At 36.9% G+C, this 26462-nt stretch overlaps 1 protein-coding gene across 2 annotated transcripts in view; it reads right to left on the minus strand.

Moving 5' to 3' along the window:
• Positions 1 to 2187: 2187 nt before the first annotated feature.
• The window catches only part of LOC124167327 (valine--tRNA ligase), a 41928-nt gene continuing 17653 nt past the window's right edge, over positions 2188 to 26462 (minus strand). The window contains exons 12-20 of one of the 2 annotated variants that reach the window (XM_046545311.1): positions 23463 to 23584; positions 23261 to 23369; positions 20269 to 20416; positions 16593 to 16720; positions 15753 to 15908; positions 15378 to 15590; positions 5923 to 6037; positions 3092 to 3276; positions 2188 to 2495 (exon numbers count right to left, since the gene is read on the minus strand). In XM_046545311.1, coding sequence (XP_046401267.1) covers positions 2271 to 2495; positions 3092 to 3276; positions 5923 to 6037; positions 15378 to 15590; positions 15753 to 15908; positions 16593 to 16720; positions 20269 to 20416; positions 23261 to 23369; positions 23463 to 23584 — 1401 coding nt within the window. In that variant the 3' untranslated portion in view covers positions 2188 to 2270. Of the gene's footprint in view, positions 2496 to 3091; positions 3277 to 5922; positions 6038 to 15377; positions 15591 to 15752; positions 15909 to 16202; positions 16721 to 20268; positions 20417 to 23260; positions 23370 to 23462; positions 23585 to 26462 lie in introns of both variants that reach the window. The other variant, XM_046545310.1, reaches the window with a different exon arrangement.

Below are 26462 nucleotides of genomic sequence, written 5' to 3' on the forward strand. Positions count from 1 at the left end.
GGTAGAACAGAATGATTTGGATTATGGTTTATACATTTTGGGAAATGAACCTGCAGTACTATAAATAATAATAAATATAGTACAGACTCGAGTGGCCGCAAAGAAAGGCCAGAAGAAGGGCTCATTGAAGAAGCCGGGAAATTCATTTGACCGCCAGGACGAAGAAAGTGAAGCAGCTAATTGGAGATCAAAAGTCTATAAGAAAATCTAGCTGTCACCACCATGCAAATGTCAAGAGTAGCATAATCAAAGTCAGGTGCTCAGACAGGGGTTGAAATTGGCAAATAAGATTTTTGCCAGTTATGTTGGGGATGCATGACATTGGAGAGTATTTCAGCCTCCAAGAGTACTTGTGGTATAGCAATAAATTCAATCATTTCTTTCATTGCGTTATTGGAGCAGCCAAATATGCCACAACTGGAGGAGTGTCTCAGGTTTCTATTGATTTTAACCATTTTGTTCAGTATTAGTTCCATTCAAACATAAGTTCTATTCTGATCTAGAAGTTCTATTTCATGTTCTATAATTCTATTTTCAACTCCACTCATACACGGGAAAGAGTTTTTGGTGAGCATAAAATTTTTCTTTATTTCGTCCACTACCTTGAGAAACTAAATATTGAAATCATTAGGATTTGAATCCATTTCAGTGTGACAATCATAAAACATACCTGATTCATTCATCATGATTCACCACATGCAACCTTGCATTTTTTTAGTCCTGTCCACGAAGTCATTCAGGCAACTTGATCTTTTCAATTCTATAGCAGGGGCATCCAGTGTAGCTCAGGTGATATCAAAATTTTAATTAAATAAGTTTTCCTGGATATCAGTCATACCTGATTATTTAAATGTACCACTTATTTTTTATCAGAGCGCAACCTGGGTTTCAATGAATTATCATCATCTGCAGGCGCTTATAATGGAATACCACAAAGTAAATCAAGAATTAGTGAATTTAATTAAAATTGTTATTAAGTCTACTTGATCTATTAGACCTAATAGACAATTCCATGCCAAGGATCCCACAGATATCACGGTTCCAAGCATGTATAGTGCAGGAAAGTGACAATTTGGGAACATGCAAAACCATAGAAACCAAGATGAAGGACAATCACAAAAGATTCGGGGCTGACCATTCCACACCAAGGATCCCATTGATTTCAAGGTTCTGAGTGTGTATAGAATCTTGTTGAGAGCAGCTCTGAAATTTTAAAAAAATCTGATATTATTAGCCACCAAAAGTCAAATCTATCAATTTCATTCTCATCCATTTTAAACCCAGAAATTCTTTAGATAAACTTTAAACTTCGTCAAAATAATCTTGAATGTTAAATTCATCATTGCTTACTGATAATAGGAGCTTAGTTGTAGTGATTTAATCTCTGTAGGTGTTTGTCTAGAGATTCGGTCAGAATTTTCACAAAATGTTTAACTTTTGAGCTTAGCGGTTCCGGTTAACAATACCTGATTTCGAAAAAAATTTGGATCTGAGACCCTGATATAAGTTGGCAACTTTCCTGCACAGGGCAAATTTGATCCTGAAAAAAAGATACTTTTCGACCCACCATAGTGGACGATCAATGAACTATCTATGTACTTATAAAGGTGATATCACTATCGTAGGCCAGCACCATACTTCGTAAATTAATAAAAATGAAGGTTTTATGAATCGGAGCTTTTTTATCATGGTTCTATACACATGGTTGGGATTGTGATAGCAGTTCATAAATAGCTGTCACAACATAGGTTACTAGTGGTGCGAAAAAATGGGGGTTCACGAATTGCGATTTTTGAAAGGATCCAAAATAAACAAAAATGAGGACCTGGGTGGAATAACAGGGTAGAACAGGGTAGACTTTTGAGAAAACATGAGTTGTAAGAGTAAAGTATGAATTTCAAATAACTGAAGAACAGGCTGAATGGTTTCTTTACATTTCTGAGATTATCTAGAATTGGATGTAACGTTTGGCAAGAAGACACCAAATTAGAGGCTCTAGGAAAGAAAACAAATGAATTCAAACAACATAAAATAAACACCACTAGACATTTTATGCTCTTTTTGCACCAGAACTTCAAATATAAATCAAAACCTAAGTTGTGACCTGACACTCAGCTACGGACAACTTGTCATGATAATTATATCCCATGTATATTTATGTATTGAGGACTATAATCAATTTTTCAATCCAGATAAATAATTTTATTCATGTTAACTTAACTTTTCAGAGTTCATTACACTTACTTTTTCATCATTTTACATAAACTCTTTTACGTTTGTTCCATGCTTTGAAGAGCTTCTTCCGCAATATTCAAGCGAGCCAGCTCGCCTTGCAGTTGTGACAGTTTCTCTTCATTTGCCACCCTAACCTCCTCTGGGACCTTGGATTCATAATCAGGAGCATTTGCCGCAGTCACCAGGCGTGAAACTTGTTGATCCAGCTTCTCTCTCTTCTTTGACAACTTCTCTCTTTCCTTTGCCGGATCCACAAGGCCCTGACGTCAGAAAATTGAGCAATACAAGAAAAAGAGTAAATAAACATGAATTGCTCAAGAGTTGGAAGAAAAAAATGAATGAAAAAACTGACAAATTAATAGTTACTACCATCACCAAAATTATACATTTCATGCAAGAACACAATTCATTCATTTCATTCATAGTACAGTAGAGCCCCACTTCCTGATCGGTTTAACTTACGATAGATTCGGCACCCAATCTGAGCAGATTTTGTAAGTGCTTTTCAAAATTTTTTTGCAGCTGTTGTTGCCTTTTGCTCAATATGTCATCAAATATGTAATTTGAATCTTAATTTGATTATGAAACCCATTTTTCACATAACAAAATTTGCATTCACTGGTGGTCTTTAAACTGATATCTTGTCCATATATAATACAGATTCACCATACAATGGTATTCACTTTGTGATTGATCCTCTGAGACATTAATATCTTAAAGTGAGGGTCTACTATACCGTGATTCTAAAATTGGCACAGTTCCTCCTGTGTTCATTGAAGGTTACAAGAAAAAAAATTCTAACAAATACAACGGTTGACTCTACTCCACAATTACTAATTTTTATAACGTTTCTTACCTTGAGCATTAAATGTACTTCACACTCCCCAGAAACGGTGAGAATAGCACAACCACTTGTAGATGGTTTATCTCCATCTGAACTTCTCACAATGGCAATCTTGCTACAGTATGCTAATGTAGCAATATCTTGTGAGTACTTTTCAACTGTAGAGGCAGTTGCATCATCTAAGCAACAAATGCTTGCTGTAAAGAATAAAAATACTGTTACACTAGATGTAAGGTGCAAACTTCATTCACTTTGCTTATGAAAGGACTTGAGACACGAAAGAGGCTCGAGATTACTATAAAAAATATCACTCCAATTACTTTTCATAGCCATAATTTGAATAAAAATGAGGAAAAATCCAAACAAATATAGTGACTATGTTCTTTATACAACAATAAATGTTTCATAGAGGGTCCTACTTTAGATACCAATGATTTACCTAATTTTTAACCATCAGAGCATTGACCACGATATTGCAGTAGACTCTCGTTAATACGAACAAACTTATAACGAAGTTCTTGTTATTACAAAACAAATCATTGGTCCCGACAAAAAGGTCAATCCAATCTATAGCAAAAGAAACGTTATTACGAAATTAGAAACATCAGACCCGGTCCCAGCAGTTACAAAAAGAACTTTATTACAAAATTCCCCGAATAATCAAAGGCATTTTGGTCGGATATACCCTATGCTACTTTATAATCATCGCGCTATGTTTGAGTTTTCCTCATGAACTTTGCCAAAGAGCATCAATTAGGGTTCTTTCTTCAGCAGGAGATACTTCAGTTTATTTGGATAGAAAGAACTCAATATAAGCCTGTGGCATGTGACTATCGCAAGGAAATGCAAACTCCAACTCACCACTACTGAAGCATCCACCACTGAAACTCAAGTCAGTATGCTATGAGAAAGTGACAGAATTCAGGAGAAACGTGTGGAAAATTTGAAAATATTAAAATGTGTATGACAATCAAAATAGCATTCCATTTATTGCATGTATCCTGAAAAAACATGAATAATTACTTCATTTTACATCAGGCAATTAAAAAAGTCCAAATCCAAATCCAAAGTCCAGATCCAAAAATATCCGAACATCCGACACCTGAAATCAAGGATCCAATCCGATCTGGATCCAAAAAATAGCTGGATCCGTTCATCCTTACCCTATACCAATACCAAAGCCATTTTCCACTCTTCCTTACCACTCACCCCTCCCCATGCTATCACTATGGCCGACAGAAGTCCTATGATACCACAGAAGAACTTCATTTTGCAAGTAGCCAAATTAATTACGAGCTTCAAATTTTTGCATCTGGTCTGGGCCTAGTGGCTTGACGTTCATCTTGCAAAAATCTGGCAAGAAACATTTCTCCTACCGCAACTGATTCAAATTACATAATTTTGTATCCAGAATATCGAAGGTTCAAAATGCCCAGCTCACTATAAAAGAGTTGCATAAGGTACTGCTGAGAACTAGACATCCAAGTTAGCAGAAAATTCCAGGATCAACCCAATTTATTTACTTAAGAAGTATGTAGCACCTGTACCATTATGTCTATAGAGATTAGGGTGCTTAGAAATATTGCCTTGTTTACTAAAAGAAGTGATACAGTAAACATAAGAATTAAAATCCCCTTAATTGTCAAGGAAGAGGATAGGCCATTACAATCTAAAGTCCTAGACATTATGGTGGCCATTGAACTTGACTCCCTGACTAGGGGAAGTGGTGAGGAAACATGGGTAAGAAAAGAGACCCCCCCTTTATTGCTCCAGAAGGCTGTGCTCAAAGTTGTTAAATCCTGGCCAAGGGTATAATGACAAAGGCTGTGCCTGGAGTACCTATGCAACTTGGCAAGGGGGAACTTAAGACAGTAGTGGGGCAGCAATGCAGCCGCTACCTACCTGTGCAAAGAATGAATGTCACCCTTTAATAATATGACACACATTTCCTCAAAAACAGCAGCCCAATTTTGCAACACCATGAAATATCAGGCATATTGCCATCCAGTCCCAATAAAAATGCAGAGGTTCAATACAACAAATTCAATGCTCATCAAAAAGGCGGGATTTCCCAAAGCGGAGACATCATGCCCACAAAAATTATGTGGCTGGGCAATGTGAAGTTGTTAATGAATAGAAGAGAAGAAGCCAATCCGTTTTTAGGTGTTAGATGAAGGGAGGAGGGAAAGATGACAACAAGTTTCCAAGTTCAAGTTGAAAATGTTGACATGTTCTTTTCAATTTTCTGAATAGAACCTTCCTACATTGCTATGGACAACTAAAAAATCATTGGACTTCGTCAAAGGTGAAATCACTCCTATGTACAGGCAATTTACTTTGTAATTCAATAAAATTGATTTTTAGCAAATCCACTTCTTTTGAATAATTTCCCCAAATGTACCACTTAGTAATGTAAAGATTCATAAAGGAAGGGAAGATGACAACAAGTTTCCAAGTTCAAGTTGAAAATGTTGACATGTTCTTTTCAATTTTCTGAATAGAACCTTCCTCCATTGCTATGGACAACTAAAAACTCATTGGACTTCGTCAAAGGTGAAATCACTCCTATGTACAGGCAATTTACTTTGTAATTCAATAAAATTGATTTTTAGCAAATCCAAGCTTCTTTTGAATAATTTCCCCAAATGTGCCACTTAGTAATGTAAAGATTCATAAATTTGAAATTCTATGGTAGACAGAACGAGGATAGGTCCATCCCTCATTGACTCTTCATAGGACTATACCTAATAACCAGAGGACAATAAGTACTAAATGCATTCATGACAGTGATTCAATGCAATGACATAAGTTCTTCATTACACAATTCAAGTACGATGACTTACCTTCAGTTTTGACTTTGGTTGGAAGGTTGTAGTCTGCTCGTGCTGACCTCACAACATGCACCACTTTCTGAACAAACTCCACTTCAGATTCCACCTCAGCATTCTGCCAGGGGCACTGGATTGAAATTAATGCGGCGGTAATATACTAATAGAAACATCTTATACTGACAATATTGCATATTTGATGACGGTAGATAAGTCTACAGGCCTTCTTTTGTGACAATAGGAAGACAATGACACTCAATAAAACCTGAGGATAAGTTACTGTAACTTCTACTGGCATTCTTATATTTATCCATACATTTGGACTTCCCATCCAAAAGTGCCTTTTTATTCAAAGAAGGGTAAAAATAGACATTTTGTTCACTTATTCAAAGAAATTAAAGCCATACACACGAAAAGATTGTACAAAACCTATCCACATATACATAGAAATGACATCTCCTCGTTCCCACCTCTTCACCTGAGCCTGTGCTCTAACCCCCCTACGGAATCTTTCTCTCTCACCCCACTATTTCTGAGAGAAGATGCCCCTCACTTAAGATACATAAGTTCAGTGTTTTATATATCGGACTTCAAAATAATTATCTGTGTTGACTTACCACCCTGAGAATTTGAATGCAGCAATTACATAGTATTACAGTATACTCTCAATAATACGAAGTCAGCAGGACTGAAAAATTGGTACATACTTCGTAATATCAAGTTTTGTAATATCAAGCCTTTTTAATAAGCTGCAAAAACATGTTTGCTTTTGTTCCCACCACCCTTTTTCGGTCATTCGTGGCAATGTTAAACCCATTAGTGCATAAGGTTGTTCTTGTTAAATATTTATTTAAAAAGTTATTATTCTGGCTATTAAGGATCATTTTAAATAATTTATGCAATTTTTAAATTTTTACAATCAATAGTTTACATAATACAGCCCGTCCGATATATCGGACATCATGCACAGGGGGCAGTAGTGTGGGTTGCTGTAGTGCATTCGTATGGAAGTTTTGCTAAAATTACTTCATAAATGAGTACAATAACTATGACAGTGATTTGATGATAAAAGACTATACATAAAGAGCATATAAACAAGAAGCATTATATATTTTGACACTTTTACATGATATTCGTAGAAACATTTTGGATGAAGGCCAACGTTGCATTTATTACAAAAGGATTTTGCTCTCCCTTTACAGTCTACTCTTCGTCTAGAGGTAACCATAAATTGTGGCCAAAGGTTTAGGCGATCAAATATAACAGAATTAGTAGTAAAATGAGTTTGATTTCCTTGGATAGATAATTTTCAAGCATTTTTAGCATAATCAAACCAAGTGACCTTCGATATTTCATAAGAGACTTTCTTCTGTTCTGTTATTTTTCAATAAGGAAGCCACGCATTTAGGACAGCAGCATCGAAAAAATGGGCTAACTTTAACCAACACTATTTATTCTATCTTATTCTGGATCTATATGAAGCAATAAACTGGTCCATTTGATCAACTCCACCCATCCCTAGGCTATGAGATGAGAAAACTGTTGGCTGAGCTACAGAAATCTTGCTTTTCTTCTCTCTTGACCATCTTTTTGTAGCAACGACGGAAAATTTTTCATAGTTTGTTGCAATAGTGACCACACGATAATCTTTTCACCTGACAAGTAGAGCATTATCATAACTTTTAAAGCAATAGGCACTTCTTTCTTCCTTCTTCATCATTAACTTTATCTTGAGAGGACAATTTTCTACTCTATTCCCCTGTATTGAACCACTTGCACAGATATTTGTAGAAGCAAGGTACCCAATGAGTTTCACCAAAGTGAATAATAAAAAATACTCCTATCCTATATCTTTTGCTACATTAGCAGCATTTAAAAGGGGCACAAAAACATCTCCACTTAGACCAAATTGCCGAGGTTTGTGGGCATCTTTACCGGAGTACACTTGAAATATTAGAACTGGTATATAAGGCCCAATTTTTAAAGCCAAATGAATTGGCTTTCCCTAATACACTGGTTTGCATAATGTTTCCGATACTAGGGTATCATGCTCTCAACAACTCGACTGGACTCTAGACTGATTTTCTTCCAGGGCGCCCAAAAATTGGCAGGCAGTTTCAAACATCGTCAAAAATAGTCTGATTTTGAACAGACGATCACTTCCTTCACTTTTTGAGCTGTCATTCAAGAGTAAATGTCGTAATATAGTTTGAAATCGGTCACAGCAAATGCTTTTTGGTAAATGCATGGGCACATGATACTCTTTGGACCAATACATGCGTTTATTAGGATACTAACCGGTCACCCGGCGTTGCTCGGGAAGGATAGTACCCAGAGACAGGGAAACTTAAATCTTGGAATTCATGGTCATACTGATATTTCAATGGGAAAATATGAAAGAACGTTAGAAGAAACACGATTTGTCGGAATACAGGGTTAAAAGGTCAGCAAGGACCTTCGTGGGCCATTTGCTTTAGAACGGTGAAGTTGCAAGAAAAGGCAGTATTGGAACTGTAAGTTATATAAACATGGCAGAGATTGGGGATATTATTGGAAGGTCGGAGAGTAAGCAGATGGTGGGGAATGGGTAGTAGGTGGCGCTAAGTGCACTTGCAGGGTTCGGTAATGCAGAAAATTATACAAAGGACGCATGGGACGCAACTAAAAGTAGCACTACAGGGTTTGGGAGCATGAGATGCACCTCTGTACAGACATTGGCCGCAATCCATGCAGTCGTATGGAAATGGGTAGCGGACAGATAAACAGACATCCTCTTTTATATATACAAAAGATTTATCTTGGCTCGACGTTACCATATCACCGAGAAATGCCATAACTTCCTCCTTCTCCAAATCTAGGTTCACATTTTTATAGTTAGCATACATATATGCAACTGAGTCTGCAAATGTAAGTTTGCATAATTATTCACCTACAGAGGTTTCATTGGGTGTTTGTTTATTTATTGCCAAGGCTGATAATTTTTTATGGATAGTTACTTACAATATGCTAGTACATCACCGTTAAATAAAATTAATTTACTTTTATAATCATACATACAATACTAAAACAAAAATTTGAGGTTGTAATATATAAGAGCAGCCATATTTAGATTAGTTACCAGAACTGACCCCCGTGCATGGCGTCCAATATATCGGACGGTCACTTTTAATTGTTGATAAAAATAACAAAATAGTACATCAAAAGTTGAGAAAATAGGAAATAAAAATATCAACCTTTAGAACAAAAATAAGGTAAAAGTTATCAACATATTGAGCAAAATACTTCACTAAAAAATAATTTACTTACCCCGTAAGGGACTGAAAATTTTTTCTATGCCATGTCTCACATAAATGCTTCTCAAGCCGAAAAATTCAAGAAGGCAACTAAAATATTAGCGGAGCGGTGAAGACAGACATCCATTTGAACTTAATATAGTATCAAAGAGTATCGCATGCCAACTGGAGCCCAGAAAAAAATTAAATACACGCGTCAGATATATCGGACGCTATGCACTAATGGGTTAACGCTTTCGTTGGTTATTTAACCAGTTAACGCCTAGCTGTACCATATGGTAGTACAAGTACCAGCTGGTAGTACAATTTATGTCATGTACCGTAATTTATTTCTGTTTTGAGAGTTTGAAATTAATAAGAATGTTTTTAATTATATTTTTCCTAAAAGTTTGCTTTTTAAAGCTGTATTTAATGCATTTAAGCCCAAAAAAATGGAATTTTTATTGCAAGCATTTCGATTTCCTTTACTTATGCCTAATGTACTCTTAATACGAAGATGTTGTCATGTAATTATGATTGTTATAACAGGTACATTTCATGTGAAGCATGATTATTCGATCCGAGCCTAATATTTGGGATGTTACGATGCAAAACATTTTGGTGGCATCATGTGGTACCGCTAGGTGCTAACACTGCTGAGTTTTGGCGGAGAACGTAAATACGAATATTTCTGTGGTTTCCATTTTCTACCAGTTCTTTCCTTTGAAATAATTTATTTTTCATCATTTATATTATAAATTTAACATTATTTTAATGTTATCACGCATATACAATGTATCTATAGGTTAAATTTTTTTTATATAACGACATCATCCAAATACCCTGAGTTGTCCCCATTCATACAGAATCTCCTACTCTTTGTGAAATCCCTCACTGAGGCTCAAGAGGTGCGAGGTATGATTGTAAACCTCAATCCTATTTTGAAAGATGAAAAGGAAGAATAGTCGCTCAATACTCAATTAAGAAGGGGCATGAGAGGGTGCTTGCTAAGGCGAAAATTTAAAGATGCTGGGGGTGACTACGTGACTGGCATCTCTTCAACAACAAGCAGCATAATACTTTAAATTATTTTGCACCTCACACCCCCTTGGTATCAATGGCATTGATGACAATGGAAAAGTCTTCGATTGAGCAGAGAGGTAGATGGAGCACCTTACCCAGAAAGAAACCCGAGAAGAATTTAATATGATCATTACACCCATGTCTCGTATAGCGCAATTTCGATTAGCGCAATTTCGATATAGCGCAAATTCGTTCCTCGGGGAAACATTGCAACGCAGTGTAGCCTAATCAAAAATTTTAAACGCTCTCGTGATAAAACGTGAACTTGCGCTAAGTACACACGAAATTTCTATCATTTTACGCATATTAATATTATTGCTTGCCTCAAATCTTCTTTTTTGTTTATATATTAATCGAAATCCATTGCTGCGCAATGGCCAAAAGTATTACTCGTCATTGGGTCCAGATAGCCGGCCTGCCGAAGTAATTTATCTCGTCTCCTTAAGAGAATGATAATAAATAATTTAGATCGTTAATTAAGAGTTGGGCTGGTGGAAATGAGATTTTTAAAAGCAATACGGTTTGAGACGTATTTTTGCCGTCACAGGTTATCGGGCGATTGACTTCCAGTACGCTGAAGCCTTCAAGGTCATCGGTATTCACGGGGGAGAAATGGAGCGGTGGCCGAGTTGCGCATGAATAGCATCAACGCAAAAAAGGGTCCGCTATAGAGTCTCAAACACAATGGCTTCGTTCCCTCCCCGCAGTCCTACGCCTTATGCGTCTCAGGAATACAGTTCAGCAGTAGAAGGTGATTTAGATAGAGCCATACAGACTAAAAACCAAGAAAATATGGCAAAAAATAGGAATGCGTGTAGAAAAATCAAGAAAAACCATAAACCTAGAAGAGGAATTGAAAGAGGTCAATTGCTTTGAAAATGGAGAGCGTCAAAGCGATATTGCGCGGAAGTTTAAACGCACGATGCCTTATTCTGAGTAAAGACGAAGTTAAAACATCAGTGACCTCAGCCGCACCAACTTCAACCAAGCGGTCTACAAATACGGAAACTTCATAGTGAATCAGTACAAAAAGACGAGAGTGGTAATCGCTCCGAGACATTTAGTGAAAGCTCCGGTTGGTTCCAGAATTTAAAAGGCAAGCAGACGTATTTTCAGTGCGGCGATATCAGGTGAATCTGCAAGTGTTGATAGCGCAGCCACCACAACATTTTCTGATGAACTCCAAGCTGTGATTGAAAGTGGCTCCTTTCCCCCTCAACTAGTTTTTAGTGCTGACGAGACGATATTCTTTTGGAAAAGAATGCATTCTCGTTCATTCATTTTCAGGGAAGGGAAGCCCAGGTCAGGTTTCAAGGCATTTAAAGACTGTTTCACGTAACTGCTAATGACTCGGAGGACTTCAAATTAAAATGATTTATCATTCATAAACTCCGCTAGCGATGAAATGGCATTCAAAGTAGCATTTTACTGTCATTTCGATGAGCGACAAAAGGGCCTGGGTGACACAATAGTTGTTTTTAGACTAGTTTGAAAAATCGTCAACTGCCGGCAACGCATTACGATCCCCTGAGATAGCAGTTGTTAGCCCACCCGCACGACAGGAGGGAATTTCAAAAGCACGTAAGAATTTTTTTTAACGTGAATAAAAGTCTTTGAATGCGTGCATACTCTCTTTAAAGATGTTTTAAACTATAAACATTTATATAAATAATGTTTTCTAAGGCTTTTTATGGGAATATAGATGTTTTAGAGGAAATTCAATACCCAAGACTTATGCTACCAGGAACGCATCCCTATCTTCCCAATGTTAAAACGCTCTCGTATAACGCAAATTCGTATAGCGCAAAGACCCCAAGGAACGCATCCCTTGCGCTATACGAGACATGGGTGTATTTGTTTTTTTAGAGATGTGCGAATAGTGTCCGCGAATACTCGAATACTAGAAAGTATTCGATATTCGAGGTCTCGAATAGTTATGCTAAAGGTACAGTCTCGAATACCTCGAATACTTTGAATTTTTCGTCATACACTGTCGCACGCACGTCGTTGGTGGTTGACTTCGAAAAATGTAGAGAACTCTGGTTTTTAAGTGTATGCAGCGCCGTTTTTGACAAGTTGACGAACTAGATCAAATTTGCGGGTTAGAGCAGTGAAAAGAGTCCGACGTGGGGAACCAAAATTGATCGGGTGAAAAAATCCGAAAATCCCTGGTGTCCCCCATCAGGAGAACCTCAGTGCCTTGGGATAGTAACTACGTAGCCCGATTCCCAAAACCCGCTACCCCCTCCATCCATCAGCCCTCGGCCCCTACTCAGACACTTTCATCCTCTTAGAAATCAAACAAAAGGCCCCAGCTCGCGCAGGGTTCGTATTACGAAGGACACAAAGCAAAAGCTTCAAAATAAGATATCAATTTAGAGGAAAATAATGGAATCGTGTTTCACCCTTCCCTCTTTCTCCCCCACTGACCATTTTCCGGCATCCATCCAGTGCCGTGGGATAGCAACATTGGCGCATTTCCCACGATCCGCTATCCCCCTCTCCATTCAGCATTCGCCTCAACCTTTGTGAAGATTTCCTCTTCTCAGAAATCAAACAAAAGGTCCCAGCTCGCGCAGAGATGGTATTACGAAGACCTAAGCTTCGAAAAAAATATCAAGTTACACGAGAACAATAAAAACGTGTCTCTCGCCCCCCCCCCCTTTTCTCACCCACTGACCTATTTCTGCTTAACTGCTTCGAAGTTCCCCGTTTCTGGAGGTCAACTGCTGCATGAGTCATCAACTAGCCCAAAAGTTGTCTAACAATGACTTTCGGCAATTGATATTACACCTTTATTGGATTGAAATATTAGAAATGTGCGCGTTATTTAAAAAAGAATAAGACCAAACACGACGTATTTCTGACTTTATTTAAGCATTTTACGCAAGAAAATAAATGTCGGAAAGACGAAGAAATACGACGGAGACGTAGCATTCTGGTGAAACTTGATATCCTTGCAGCTGAGCTTCTCCGAAGTTGATGCTGTATTTTTTCCAAAAATATATATCAAGTTACAATTAATGAGTTATGCTATAAATCTCTATTGTCACAGTCACAGACGAAGGGATATTTTCTCAGTATACTTGGTTTCTCCCTGCTACCAATTCAAATTCATCTGCTATCGCGTGAGAACTTCCAAAGATGGACTGAAAATAATTGAAGAAAATCCGGTGGAGAAGCGCGTGTATTTTGCAAAATGCCTAAGATTGTCCGCTAGCACTTGACAGCAGGAGTGGGTGTAAAGCGAGCTACTTGTTGAAAATAAGAAGTTGGATGAAGCTGAGTATCAGCTGGGCATGTCGCTGAAATGGCGTTTGGTAGATTAGAATGTATACATCAGACAGATATCCATCATAGCAGTGTAAATGCCGAGATGACATGAAATCATTTTTTTACGAGGTGGTGTGTCCCCTTAGGATATTTGAGAGAGATGTTAGTTGAATCAACTATATGCCCAAATTGTTTCCATAAAATTAAAATATTCCATAAATCAGCTAAATTCCTGTACGAACGCTTTAAAGGAAATCACAATTACTTGCCAAAATCTTGGGTTTCCTGCTGCATTTAGTCAAACATTACCGCATTCATCATTTAGTATTCGAGGTATTCGAATATTCGAGCAATTATTAAATATTCAAATTCGATATTCGAGTTCGAGAAATCTGCTATTCGACCCATCTCTAGTTTTTTTCTTTCTCCTTTCCGTGCTATTATCTATTTCCATTAATGGTGCTCCTATTTCTAGCGCTAACTTTAAATAAATCTTTTTTCTATATCAGTGTTACATAGCATCATTTTAAATATGGTGAAGAATGAAACCCAAAAACTAAAGAACAGCAATTGAGGTATAATTTTCAAGAGTTCACAAAAGTAAAAACCAACATTGCAAAATTTTAAATCTACATGATATTTATAAAATGATGAGCCCAAACCACGACTTATTTCTGGCATCATTTAAGTTTGTTGATCATGTTCATAGTAGTTTACCAAAACCAAAAATAATCTCATAATTTCAGATTGACATTAGGTTTTGCCACAATCTTTTAAAATATTAAGCAGATTGCTAATTTTTTATCCCATGAACATAAAAAAGCTGTGTAATATTTCAAACCCTGCCGCGTGAACGGCGGTGAAATATACAAGAAATGCCACGAGAAAAAATTCCCCTGGACCGGGAATCGAACCACGGACCTTTGGCTTTCCGGGCCACTGCGCAGACCACTACGCTATCCAGGTTCTTTAATTCTCATGGCAATTATACCGAGGCTCTTGGTACTAGGTGTTAAGCCAAAGGTCCGTGGTTCAATTCCCGGTCCAGGGGAATTTTTCTCATGGCAATTCTTGTATATAAAATAACTGATTTAAAAAAGTTGGTGTTTCGTTAAGTTTTCCCCAATACGTGACTCCAGCTTCCTAAGTTATCTAAAATGATTAGGGCCAATTACAGAATTGGCGAGGCAGGTAGCCCTCATGCACAGATACGCCACATGGATAAACTGCAGCCAGATAGTCGGGAGTATTTCTTATATCAACATTAAAAAATTGATGAATTAACTTCTTCAAAACAAAATTTTCTACTTTTTAAGTTGTGATAACTGGAAAAAACAAGAAATTTTTGGTAGATATTGCCTGTAGTGAGTTTACAATATTAGGAGCGATTGATTGAGGAGGAGTTTCCTAGGCATCTTCAGCATTAATTGTAACAAACTTCTACAATAACACATTCCTGCAAAGAACTTCATAACAGTCTGGATGACATAAAATGTAAAACACAGAGTAGATCTTAAAGAAATGCAATTTCCATTTTGAACATCAGGAAGGCCTAAAAATTCAAGAATTTCAAAAGTTTCTGGATCATGTACAATCATAGGCTAAACTACACCATTTTCCTCCTTATCACCATATCGATGGCTAAGTTCTAACAACATGTATCTCAAAAATAGCAACTTTTCAGGAGAGCAAAAAAACGATTAATTTTTTTAATTGCATATAATTTTAATTGAAATTAAAAACCAAAAATACTTAGAGAATAACTAAGCCATCGATATACTTTATATGTAACTAGGAAAAATTAATATTGAAAAGCAAGACATTAAAATTTGCGGTACAAACCTCTTCAGCCTCAGGATATGGTGCTACACATATTGAAATTGGCCTAGAAGTTCCAGTAACATCTGGAAGCCTTTGAAACAGCTCCTCCGTAATGTATGGCATGAATGGAGCTAAGAGCAGAAGACCGACTTCAAGGCATAGCACTAGAGTACTCTGGGCAGCTTGAGCAACAGGTGATTCTTTGTTCCCTTGCAAAATGGGTTTCAGACACTCCTGTAGCAAAAAGTTATACAGTAAAGTAAAAATGTCCTATAAAAATGGGCTTATTACTTATTCATAAGAGCTTGAGTAACTATAACTCATGACAAATAATTCCAGAAATCTCATGAAAAAGTTGAGTAAGACTGATTCAGAAACAGTCCATATTTGACTTACCAAGTATACATCGCAGAGCTCATAAAGCCAAAAATTGTAGCATGCAGTTGTAGCCATAGGTAGGTCATACGTCTCAAAGCCTTCATTACAAGCCTTAACAGCTGCTGCCAGGCGACTGCGGATCCAAATGTTCATCGGAGATTCACTCTCAACTTCCTGAATCAAGACGAAGATACATGTATTAACGAAGATACCAATGAGGCATTACTTTATTTAGAGAAGGAGAGTGAAAAAAAGTGTCAAGAAAATAGTGTACTTTGAATGGTTCAAGGATTATTGTGGGATTGTGACTTAAGCTTTATCAACACACATATAACTACAAATACTTCACAACATTTATCTTTAAAATAATAAAAAAATCCAGCAAAATTAAATTAAAAAAGTACACCAATTTATCCTAAGCCACATTACATAAAAGCAAAATAATTGAACAAATAATTCACAGCGCACCTGAGGAGGCCTGCTCTGAGCAAACATGCTGACCTCCTTTGGCATTCTTCCCATGCCAGTTGACTTGAAATTGTCTCTAAGTGCGTTGACATGCTTCATCCACCTACGTAGATGCAAATACTCATCCTCTTGCAAGACTAAATCACCAATACTCTCACGGCCACCACCACATTTACACCTGAGTGCTTCATAAGTGAGCAAGTCCAAGTGAGAGAGAGAATATCCCTCCAAATAACTGCACTCAGCCAAATAACCATTTATCTCTTCAAGAGTTCTACTAACAACAGAACCATCAGTCCACACCAAATTTTTAATGAAGGACACAGGGACCTTAAATCTCTGCGCCTCTTCCCCCAAAGAATACTCACTGTCGAAAGTTCGCACACTTACTTTTCCTGCATCAATGGGCTTGATGTCACGGTCCAAATACATCAATGCAAATTTAGTTGCATTCCACAATTTGTTACAAAAAAACCTGTAACCTTGCACACGCAATATGTCCAAATTAATATCCCGGCCTGAAAATGTAAAACATAAAATAGTAATGAAATGAAAAATAGCAACTTACTGAACCTTGAGTCCTCCTCACCTAGCCACCCTCAATAATTTTTCACTTCAGCGCTGTAGTTACTGCAGTAAATAGCTAATTAATAATATTTAATTTAAGACGAATGAAAATTCATAAAAACACAAAAACAGTTAACACACAGCCATCATACAGGCAGAGCTTAACATTAAAAATTAGTGATATGAGGATCAAAGAACAAACAAAAGCTTTTATCAGCATTCAACATGAAAACATCTCATGCAATAATAAATTATGCAGGCATTAATGAATCCAAATTATCTTAAGCTACGTACATTGAAGACAATACAGTGTAAGTGAAGGTTAGTTTTCACAGATATAATGCATATTAATGAATTCATCTCTAAAGTCTTGCTAGTGAACCAATAAAAGTTTAAAAAGGGCTTCAGAAAATACTAACAAGGTATGGCTAAGCAAGGTGAAAAACCCATTAGGAGGACTCATGGAAATATAAATGTGTGACAAAGACCAAAACATGATCAAGTACACTGACATACACATCAAATGTAACTAACATGTTAAAAAACCTGGTAGTAATGTTACTCTACTGTCTTCCTTCGTTGTTCGAAATGAAGAAAGCTCATTTTAAGAATGAGCTTTTTTCTTTATTTTTCTGCCCAACCTTCTAACGATGCATATTTTTTCATTTTGTTTGAGAGGATATCCGAGAACTTTTTAATTAAAACATAATGATAATTAATTTCTCTGAGGGTGTGCATCATCCTAAGAGAAATTAATTAACAATAATTCCTGCTCGACCTCCATTAATATTTACAATTCTTTTTTATAAAAATCAATAATGTATGAATCATGATAGTTATTCAAATCACCAATCATGACAGCTATATCTTACAACCTTCTGTTTTAATTTATTCATGTACTCAAGCCACAGAACCGCTTTTGTTCACAAAGAAATAATTGTATCCTAACTTTATCCTATGAATAATTTCATAATATATTTCACAGCATGTCTAAACCCTTAGAGTGGATACTTCATTTCTGAATTTTATGGCATTTGATAATCTATTATGTAATTCCCGGTACAGGGACATGGTTGGTAGAAAATATAGATAGATTTTAGTTTATAAAATATGGGCTTGCTCTCAAAAATTGAGGATGTTCTGTACACCAATGGAAAATGGTTTAGCAGACTGTTTTTGCCGCCAATTGCTCACTTAGAGCAGAAATTTTCTTGAGCATATCTGTTTTAGAGAATGATTTGATAACTAGGTAGGATGAGGTAATTGAAAAATAGTAATAGCCCTCAAAAACATCAAAAGCAGATTTTCTCATCCCTGAGGAGTGCAAACATCTTTTTTTATTCCCATCTGCTGTGCTTAGGTGCTGCAATGCAAACAACAACCTTTACCAGTTACAACAGAAAGAGTAGCAAATTCACGAGTTTCGTGTACTTGACATGGAAAGTGATACAAAATGAATGCATGCAATGCATTCATTTCCAGTGAAAAGGATCTGTTTTATAATACGGAACATAATTAAGATAATTTTATTCCATGCGCAACAAAGAAAAAAATTGGAAATATTGACTGCTGATTTATCCTTGCAAAAGATGGACCTCTCAAAATATTTTACTCACAGAAATTCTAGTGCTGATTTTCATTGATGTATAATTACACAATAATGCTCAATGGGTACTTCGCCATCTTTTATAGGCATCAAAAAAACAGCAAAATAGGTCAAACATCTGGTCAAAATGCAGCACAGCATTAATGCACTCAACGTTGCAAATTGTTGCTACAAAAAATAAACGTGAGAAGGGCAGGAAATCACTGCCCAGAGTAACATTCTCTTCCACTAAACTGAGCAAGTTAACCTTCACCTGCAGAAATTATTCACTTTAAACAGTAGCATACTAATATTATACACAGTGACCACTCAAATATTAATACAGCAGACTCCCAATTATCCGGCTGCGGTTTATCCGGGTTGACGGTTATCTCTGCATGAGTTCATGGTCTTTCGAAGTTTTCTGCAATCTTTATAAAAAATAAAATCGGATGCCAAAGAACCAACATATTTGCATTTTTTTAATACCATGCTACACCAGGCTAATTATTTCCACTAGAGTCCTCTTCTTGAAGTGGAATTATTTTATTTACTTGCTGACATGGAATATGGTAAGTTTACTTGGTCGCCTGCTCTAGCATTGTAGATGATGATGAGCAACGGGAAAAAACTTTTGATTAATTTTAGAAGATTCTTCAATGGTTAATCATTTGTAAGTTCAGAGAAATGTTAACAACGCTCTTTAACTGTACATTTATATCGCAAATGCACAATTATTGCGCACCCGTTGCCTTCACGGGAGTTCGTGCTCCTCTTTTCCAAGCATTGCAGTGCGGGATCAGGCTTGGTGACCACACATCTGCGTCCCGCAGCAGTTGCATCCTGGGCAACTTGTGCAAGACTTGGCATGGTGCCTGTCAGTGTAGTTTCCGATCTCACGTAGTGGTTTCGAAGCATTCGGCCAAACCACTTTACTGAATCCATGACCTCGAAGTCACAGTATTACTTGTAGCAGTAGGAATACGAATACAATAACGTTATCACCGCAAAAAAGATCACGGTCGGGGAGGGAAAGCTCTTAACAATTCCTCAAAGCAATCTAAAATTATAGACAATGTGTGTAGGTAATAACATATTGTTTGATTTATGTAAATTTTGAAAATTACAAGAAATCAAAGTAAAGTTATCCGTGTTTTCTGATTATTCGTACTGCCCCTCCCTACCATTAGCCCAGATAATCGGGAGTGTACTATACATGATTCTCCAGTGGCCATTAGTTTCATGACACTCTACCAGTCATTCATTGTGATTCTCAATATCAAGAAACATTTGCAAATGCCTGCCCCAGTAGCATATATCTATATAATATGATAATATGTTTAACATTTGTCACAGCAAAGAATTTGTTATGTACCCATTTGGTCCAAAGTGCAAGTCACACCATGCCACATAGGCCAACTCCAAAGGCAACAAATTTGAAATTTCGGGCAATCTTGAACTCTTTGAAAGTTCGTAAGCCTGACATTCATAAGCAGAGGACTTCCTGGATTGAAGTAGACCCATTAAATCCATAAATTATTCTTAAAAATTCCTGTGTACAGCAACAGTCTGAACATAAAGAGTGACTTCCTATACTTCAGTTTGTGTATTAGATGGTAATGAAAGAACACAAACATGGGTAAATGGAATGTGTAAAAATGGTATTTTTCATTGCAAAGTAGTACTCACAGTGATTCCAAAAGTAAAAACTTCTGGCCAATGAAGTACTTTACCATAATGCTAGTATATAAGGGTGAGAAAAAATGGGCAAAATATTTCTTAACCCTTTAACTTGGATGAATTTCTTTCACCGACACCAAATCAAATAAATTCTTTAAGGTTTAGATAATGCCTGCTTTGACATACTTTTGATGTTGAATAATTTCAATTTTTTAAATTGTATTAATTTCTTACCCTGAGACATATATGCACAGAGAGCAAACCTCAAAGCATCAGTTCCACATTCAGGGATTCCATTTGGATAATCCTCTTTCTGGCCTTGTTTTGCTTTTTCAATTTCTTTAGCATCTAAATTCCCTGCATACAACTGCTGATGCAGATCCTACAAAAGGAAAAGTCACATTCCACATTTGAAGTTGACAATGTCAAAAGGTTTCAAGTCTAGATAACTTTAAAACATGTAGTCTATTTTGCATACCATCACACACATCATAAAAGCAGTTTCATATTAATAAAAAAAAAACAATTTAAGCATAGAAAAACTTGGAAGTTGAAACCGATTAACAGCTTCCAATACAAAAATACAAGAGTAAGGTTTCGTTTTGTCCTATCTGCATGTCCTTGCCCAGTGCAATTAGAGTATATGAACATTCAAAATACGTAAATACGCTAATGATGGTTGAGAACGTTTCAACCATTGCCAACAAAGAACCAAATAATGATTTCAAAATGTACAGAATAAAAAAACTAGTGTCACTCATACCCAGCAAGTATAACAAACTGGCAAATTGAAAATGAGAAAATTCTGCTGTAACAACATTAATATATGTCAGGGGTAAAATTGTCCCAGATATTTAGGTACCGAACAGGTAAAGAACATACATTCAATTCCACAACAAATAATATAGCAAAATAACAATATACAGTGGAACCTCGTTAAAGCGAGTACGGGCTATTGCGACACCCCCGCTATTACGAGAGTTAGCCGAGGCACCGTCAATAGACCCTATAATGAGCATGTTTAAAAAATTCGTTTTTACGAGGCCCTTTAGGAGCCTCCACTCGCCATAGCGAGGGTTTCTATCGACGGAGAACCTTCTCCAAGAGTCCCTAATCTCTGTAATTTCTTGCGATCTGTTAGAAATGAGGTTAACATGGAGTGTGCAGTCTCAAATTCATGCAGTAAACAGGCGTTCGGTAAATAAGTAGTTCATTTTGGTGAAAATATTGCGGAATTAACATTTGCGAATGATTGATCTTCTTTTGTTCCTCGGGCGGCAGAAAGCAGTTGGCAGCGTACCCATCCGTGAGTTGCGTGAATAGAAAGCATTTGATGGCAGACACCATTGCCAAAAACACCAAACACGTCTAAGCAAGAAAATAAAAATGATAGAGTAATATGAGAGTGGCGTAATTAATTTATCTTCCTAATCGCTCTTCGCAATAAAAAAACAAAAGCGCCCAAGGAATGCTGACCATGAAGAGTTAGAAGGAGCTTTGTTCGGGTGGTTTTGCCCTCTTCAATCTGCGAGAACGTCATAGAAAGTGTCTATGCGTAAGCCTAATGCAGAGTATTTCAGGGATAAATTGTGAATCGAGAAGGTCAAGAGTACGGAAGGTTGGTTATACTGATTCAAAGCACCACAGCGTTATCTCCTGTCATAATTGCTGGCGATGCCTGCGGTGTTAACCCGAAGTCGTGGAAGAAAACATACCGATCCTAAGTATCTTAAGAAGTATTCCCCGCGTGGTATAACATAGACGAAATGGTACTCTTTTACATCCTACTCCCCGACAAAACCCTTGCAGTACGAGGTATTTCTTGCAATGATGCTTCTAGAGGTAAGTAGTGCGCTTTAGCGATAGTGTAGGGTGTACGATACAATGATACTCAGCGTGAATTGTTCGGATGGACGTATTTATTCTCTGTTGCGGTTACAAGTAATAGTCACGATCACAATGTACTATTCACAATGGTGAACTATTCGCGTCAGTGGTTGGAGTCGTAGTGGCGCTCTCTCTTCCGACACCCGAGCGGCCGCTGGAAGAACTCTCAGAACAACTGACTCTCGTTTGGCGCCATGCATTCGGCGCCGCCACAGATGGCATATGTGAAGAGTTGATGCTGCGCTTTCAGTTTATTTATTTTAAAAATTCTGCATTCCTTTTTCATGTTTCTCAGTCATTACTGAGAATTTTAAATCAATAAATTTAAACTCTTAAGATTTTTTGGCCTAAGGGTCCATCAGATGCGTATGCCTTTCCGTTTCTTTGCCGAAAATAATACCCATGTGAGTTATATTTGTCGCAGTTTCTGCATCTTGCTTTTGTTTTATTTAAGTGACATCAGCATAATACCGGCATGATATTTTTTCGTGAAATAATATTACGTTACTTTTCTCACATTATCAGTTTTAATTCAAACAATTTTTATTGCAGTGCCGTGGTAAACTTATTGTCAGTCTATTATTTCAAATACGTCGCGAGCGTAACATTCAGAAAGAGACTTTTTTAACAACGGCAATTTAGTCATATAATTTTGCATGCTTAGCAAACTTTTTACCTTAGATAATGAAAACGTTACATTATATGGTAGATAAAGTCTTCCAAGGCAGGATCGTTTTACAACCTTCCACCATTTTCGTCTGCATAAACAAATGCAATACGTGATTTCACCTCACTGCCGCTTAACGTGCAGGAACAATTAACATAAACCAATGGAACTATTTGAGGCATTAAACAACCGCAAATTCAGTTTAATCAGTTATTTTTTGAATTTTCAGTGGAAAATGCTAAAATAATAGAATGATCACGTACATGCACTAATTAAGTACATAGAGAAATGGCTTCGTTGGTTGTACATTGGCATAATGATTGACAAAGCAATGCTGTGCATGATTTTTATTCACCACAGCGCTTACAAATTGTTTGAGTAGTTAATTGTTTTTTAAATAAGGAAATTTAGTGATGCAAAAAATATTGCCTTTCGTCTGGATTTATGCTTACGTTGATCGGATATAAATTTCTCTGTGGCTGTACCACTCCTGTTCCTGTGTAACTGTTTACAATAGGTATATTGGCTATTATTTGCTCCACCTCCGGTAAAGCGACAATTCGCTATAGCGAGTGTTTATTTGAGCCCCGTGGAGTGTCGTTTTATCGAGGTTGCACTGTATGTACACAACAATATAATAATATAACAAACATATATATAGAGATAACTCACCTCCAATGTTATTCCATGGATGACATCCATTGGATCTATCACATTACCCAATGATTTACTCATTTTCCTTCCATGAGCATCACGAACTAGTGCATGTAAAAACACCTCCCTGAAAAATTATTTACAGATTGTAAATATATCCTTACCGATATGTCATGCCCATTACAAATAGTACCTATACCAGGGAGATAGTGAAACTCACTTGAAAGGTAGTTTACCCAACAGCTTCTGGCCAAAGAACACCATTCGTGCCACCCAAAAGAAAATGATGTCATGTCCAGTCTCCAAGAGAGTGGTAGGAAAGAATGCCTCCAAGTCCTCTGTCTAAAAGAAATTTGAAATACATTGAGGCTCAATTTCATTCAGTGATCCAAACTGAGGGAATAGCTGGATAGGTGAGGGTAAACCTCACCCTAGACAAGTGCAAGAATTTCACACATTCAAGGTAGGGGGACAGTTCTTTTCCCTGGGGTTCACTTTAAGGGTTAGATTCAAATCATTCAGTAGGTTTGATTCAATTCACATTGACATTCACTTGACATAGGTACACTGAAATAAAGGCATCTGTATTATTTGCATAGCAATACTTTAGATAGCATAAATTATTTCTGCTTGTCTTTTTAATAAGTGACTCCAGAAAATGACAATGAGAAAAAAATTATAATTTTTTCAAAGTCCAGAACCTTCCTCAGAACTTGAGCAATTACGTTAAATGTTACACTGAGCGAAAAATTTAAAACTTTCCAGGAACATCTGAATGAGAAATATGCTGAGGTGAGAGTGGCAGAACAGATAAAAATTAAGGTGCTGAAGCAATACAGTAGACTCTCATTAATACGAACAACCTTATAACAATCATTTGAAAATATCAAGTATGCTGCAAATTTCAAATTTGGTGCCTTTGGAGATGGCCGATGCAAGGGTATGAGGTGTAGAGGAACTCGCACTTTGGTCAAAGTCTGAACAAAGTATCAATAAATCCTTTTAAAGCCAGGAACTCATCAGCATTTTGCCCATTCTTCCTTCCCGCTGACAGAAAATTTTTTTCAATTCCACTAGCATCACATGATCAGTTCATCACAATCGTGAGTAGACGCAAAATTGTAATGCAGTAAGTTCATCAGATGCAGGCGTTATATGGTGGAAGTTCAACATATTTAGATATTAGATGGTCATACACATTAAAATATTGTGCGAAAGTGCCACTTTAGCACGATATTTTAATGTGTACGACGCGTTTCGGCTTACAGAGCCATCATCCGGTACAAGACACTGTCTTACATTTAAACATCACCTTTATACCTTTGAGAAAAGGGCGCAGGAGGATGTTACATGTTTTTTGTTTATTTATCAAGTTGTCCACATGCAGCCTAATTGCCAGTTTACAGTGGCACAATATAACAAACATAAAGAATACAAACACAATAATTAAACATAATAAATTTAAATAAATAACAATGTATTGAATCTAATCATATTGACCTTAACAGTTCCCATTAAGATAGGAAAGAGCGCGGTTTGTATAAGTGTGGTTAGGCAAAGAGAACTGGTCAATGTGGTCTGGAAGAGAGTTTATGTAGGAAGAGAGGCAGAAGAGGAGGGAACGTTTGGTCAGGGACAATCTGGGAAAGGGCAAATCGAGGAGCGAATGCGTTCGAGTGGGTCTGCATGGAACTTTAAAAGTTAGATTGGAGACGAGATCTGGACAGTCTATGGCAGAGTTTAGAATGCTATTATTTATTTTATTAGTTTTAAATCGGATTTGAGAATTAAATTTGGAATATTAGATATAGAGAAAGTAGGCAAAGCAGTATCAGTGGGCATATTACGACGATAAGGGGCTCTGTACTTAACTATACTAGCGAAAAATTTGTTACACTTTTTAGCACCAAAATATTGGGGAGAAGAAGGGGTGGGAAACAGGTGTACTGAGTGTAGAGAGTGAGAAAAGATACAACTAAAGAGATACGGGAAAAACCTAAGGTGGAAGGAGGACTCTAGGTATAACTGTAGAATAACGACACGAGGGAAGAACCACAGAAAGAGGGGGGGGGGGTAAAAAGAGAGGCCGGGAGTCGTTAGAAATGGAGAAGCGGGAGGGTCATTCCATGTTAGTTCACCCAGGCATGGCACCCACCGACTCGGATTTTAATGAAATTTTTGTCACTAGCTACTATCACCTATCTAATAACCCATGTAAAATATTTCCACTCTCACTCTCATAGTTTGCAAGATATGAGGAGTCAAAGTTTGAGATGTTTGCTCAGAAGTGGCGCTATTGGGAGTCAAATTCCAGAGTGCAGGGCACAGGGTAAAAATTCATAACTCAGAAACCACATAATATATTTGAATGAAATTTTGACCCCTTGTCTATCCAAGTGCATAGCTTCCATAGTAATGTCTTTTATTCCCCTTGCATTGTTATGCTAGCCAAAATGATGTCAACAGTTGTTAATTAACCAATTTTTTTAGCTCAAAAACATTACTTCATATTTTCTGAATTATCACCAAAAGGCAGAGCAGTTAACTCATCCAATTTTTTTTTAAATTGAAGGTTAATGTGTGCTCCAATATACTGTGAAATAAAAATGGTGGTGTTTTGACTGCCACTATGAGTATTTCAGGTTTTACTTTTTTTTCTGCCCCCGTGAGAGGGATTTTGGACACGTACTGTAAGATAATAAGTATAAGTGTATCCATACCTTCATGAGGATATATTTGAAATATTGGTCAGTAAATCTAAGACCAAACATGTAGTCTAGTGAATGTGGCTCTTGTTCATACAATTTTTTTTAATAACAATACTTGGCTTGTGGCAGCTGAGGGGAAAAGAGTCCAAATGGCTCAGAAATGTGAAATGATGCTTTTTCCTGGAATTTACCCATTTTTCAAGTGTTTAGCATATGGAAAAATTGGTATCAACATACATTAGACTCTTACTGTGCATTAAGAGGATAAATGGAAATACTAATTTAAATAAAATTATTTAAATAATACACTTCAATGTGTTTAAGGCATCTCCCGAACATCTCTGGAGGCTCTCTTGGGCAACTAAACGCTTTACGATACCACCGATTCCATCACATGGGGATTTTACATGGCTTATAGCAAAGAATGTCCATGATGCCATTAAAGAGAAATCCTGGTAATGCTTGCAAAGATTGAGATATTTTTTGCAGTTCTTGTACCGTCCTGCACAACC

This window comes from Ischnura elegans, chromosome 10, assembly GCF_921293095.1.
Source record: "Ischnura elegans chromosome 10, ioIscEleg1.1, whole genome shotgun sequence".
Lineage (NCBI taxonomy): Eukaryota > Metazoa > Arthropoda > Insecta > Odonata > Coenagrionidae > Ischnura > Ischnura elegans.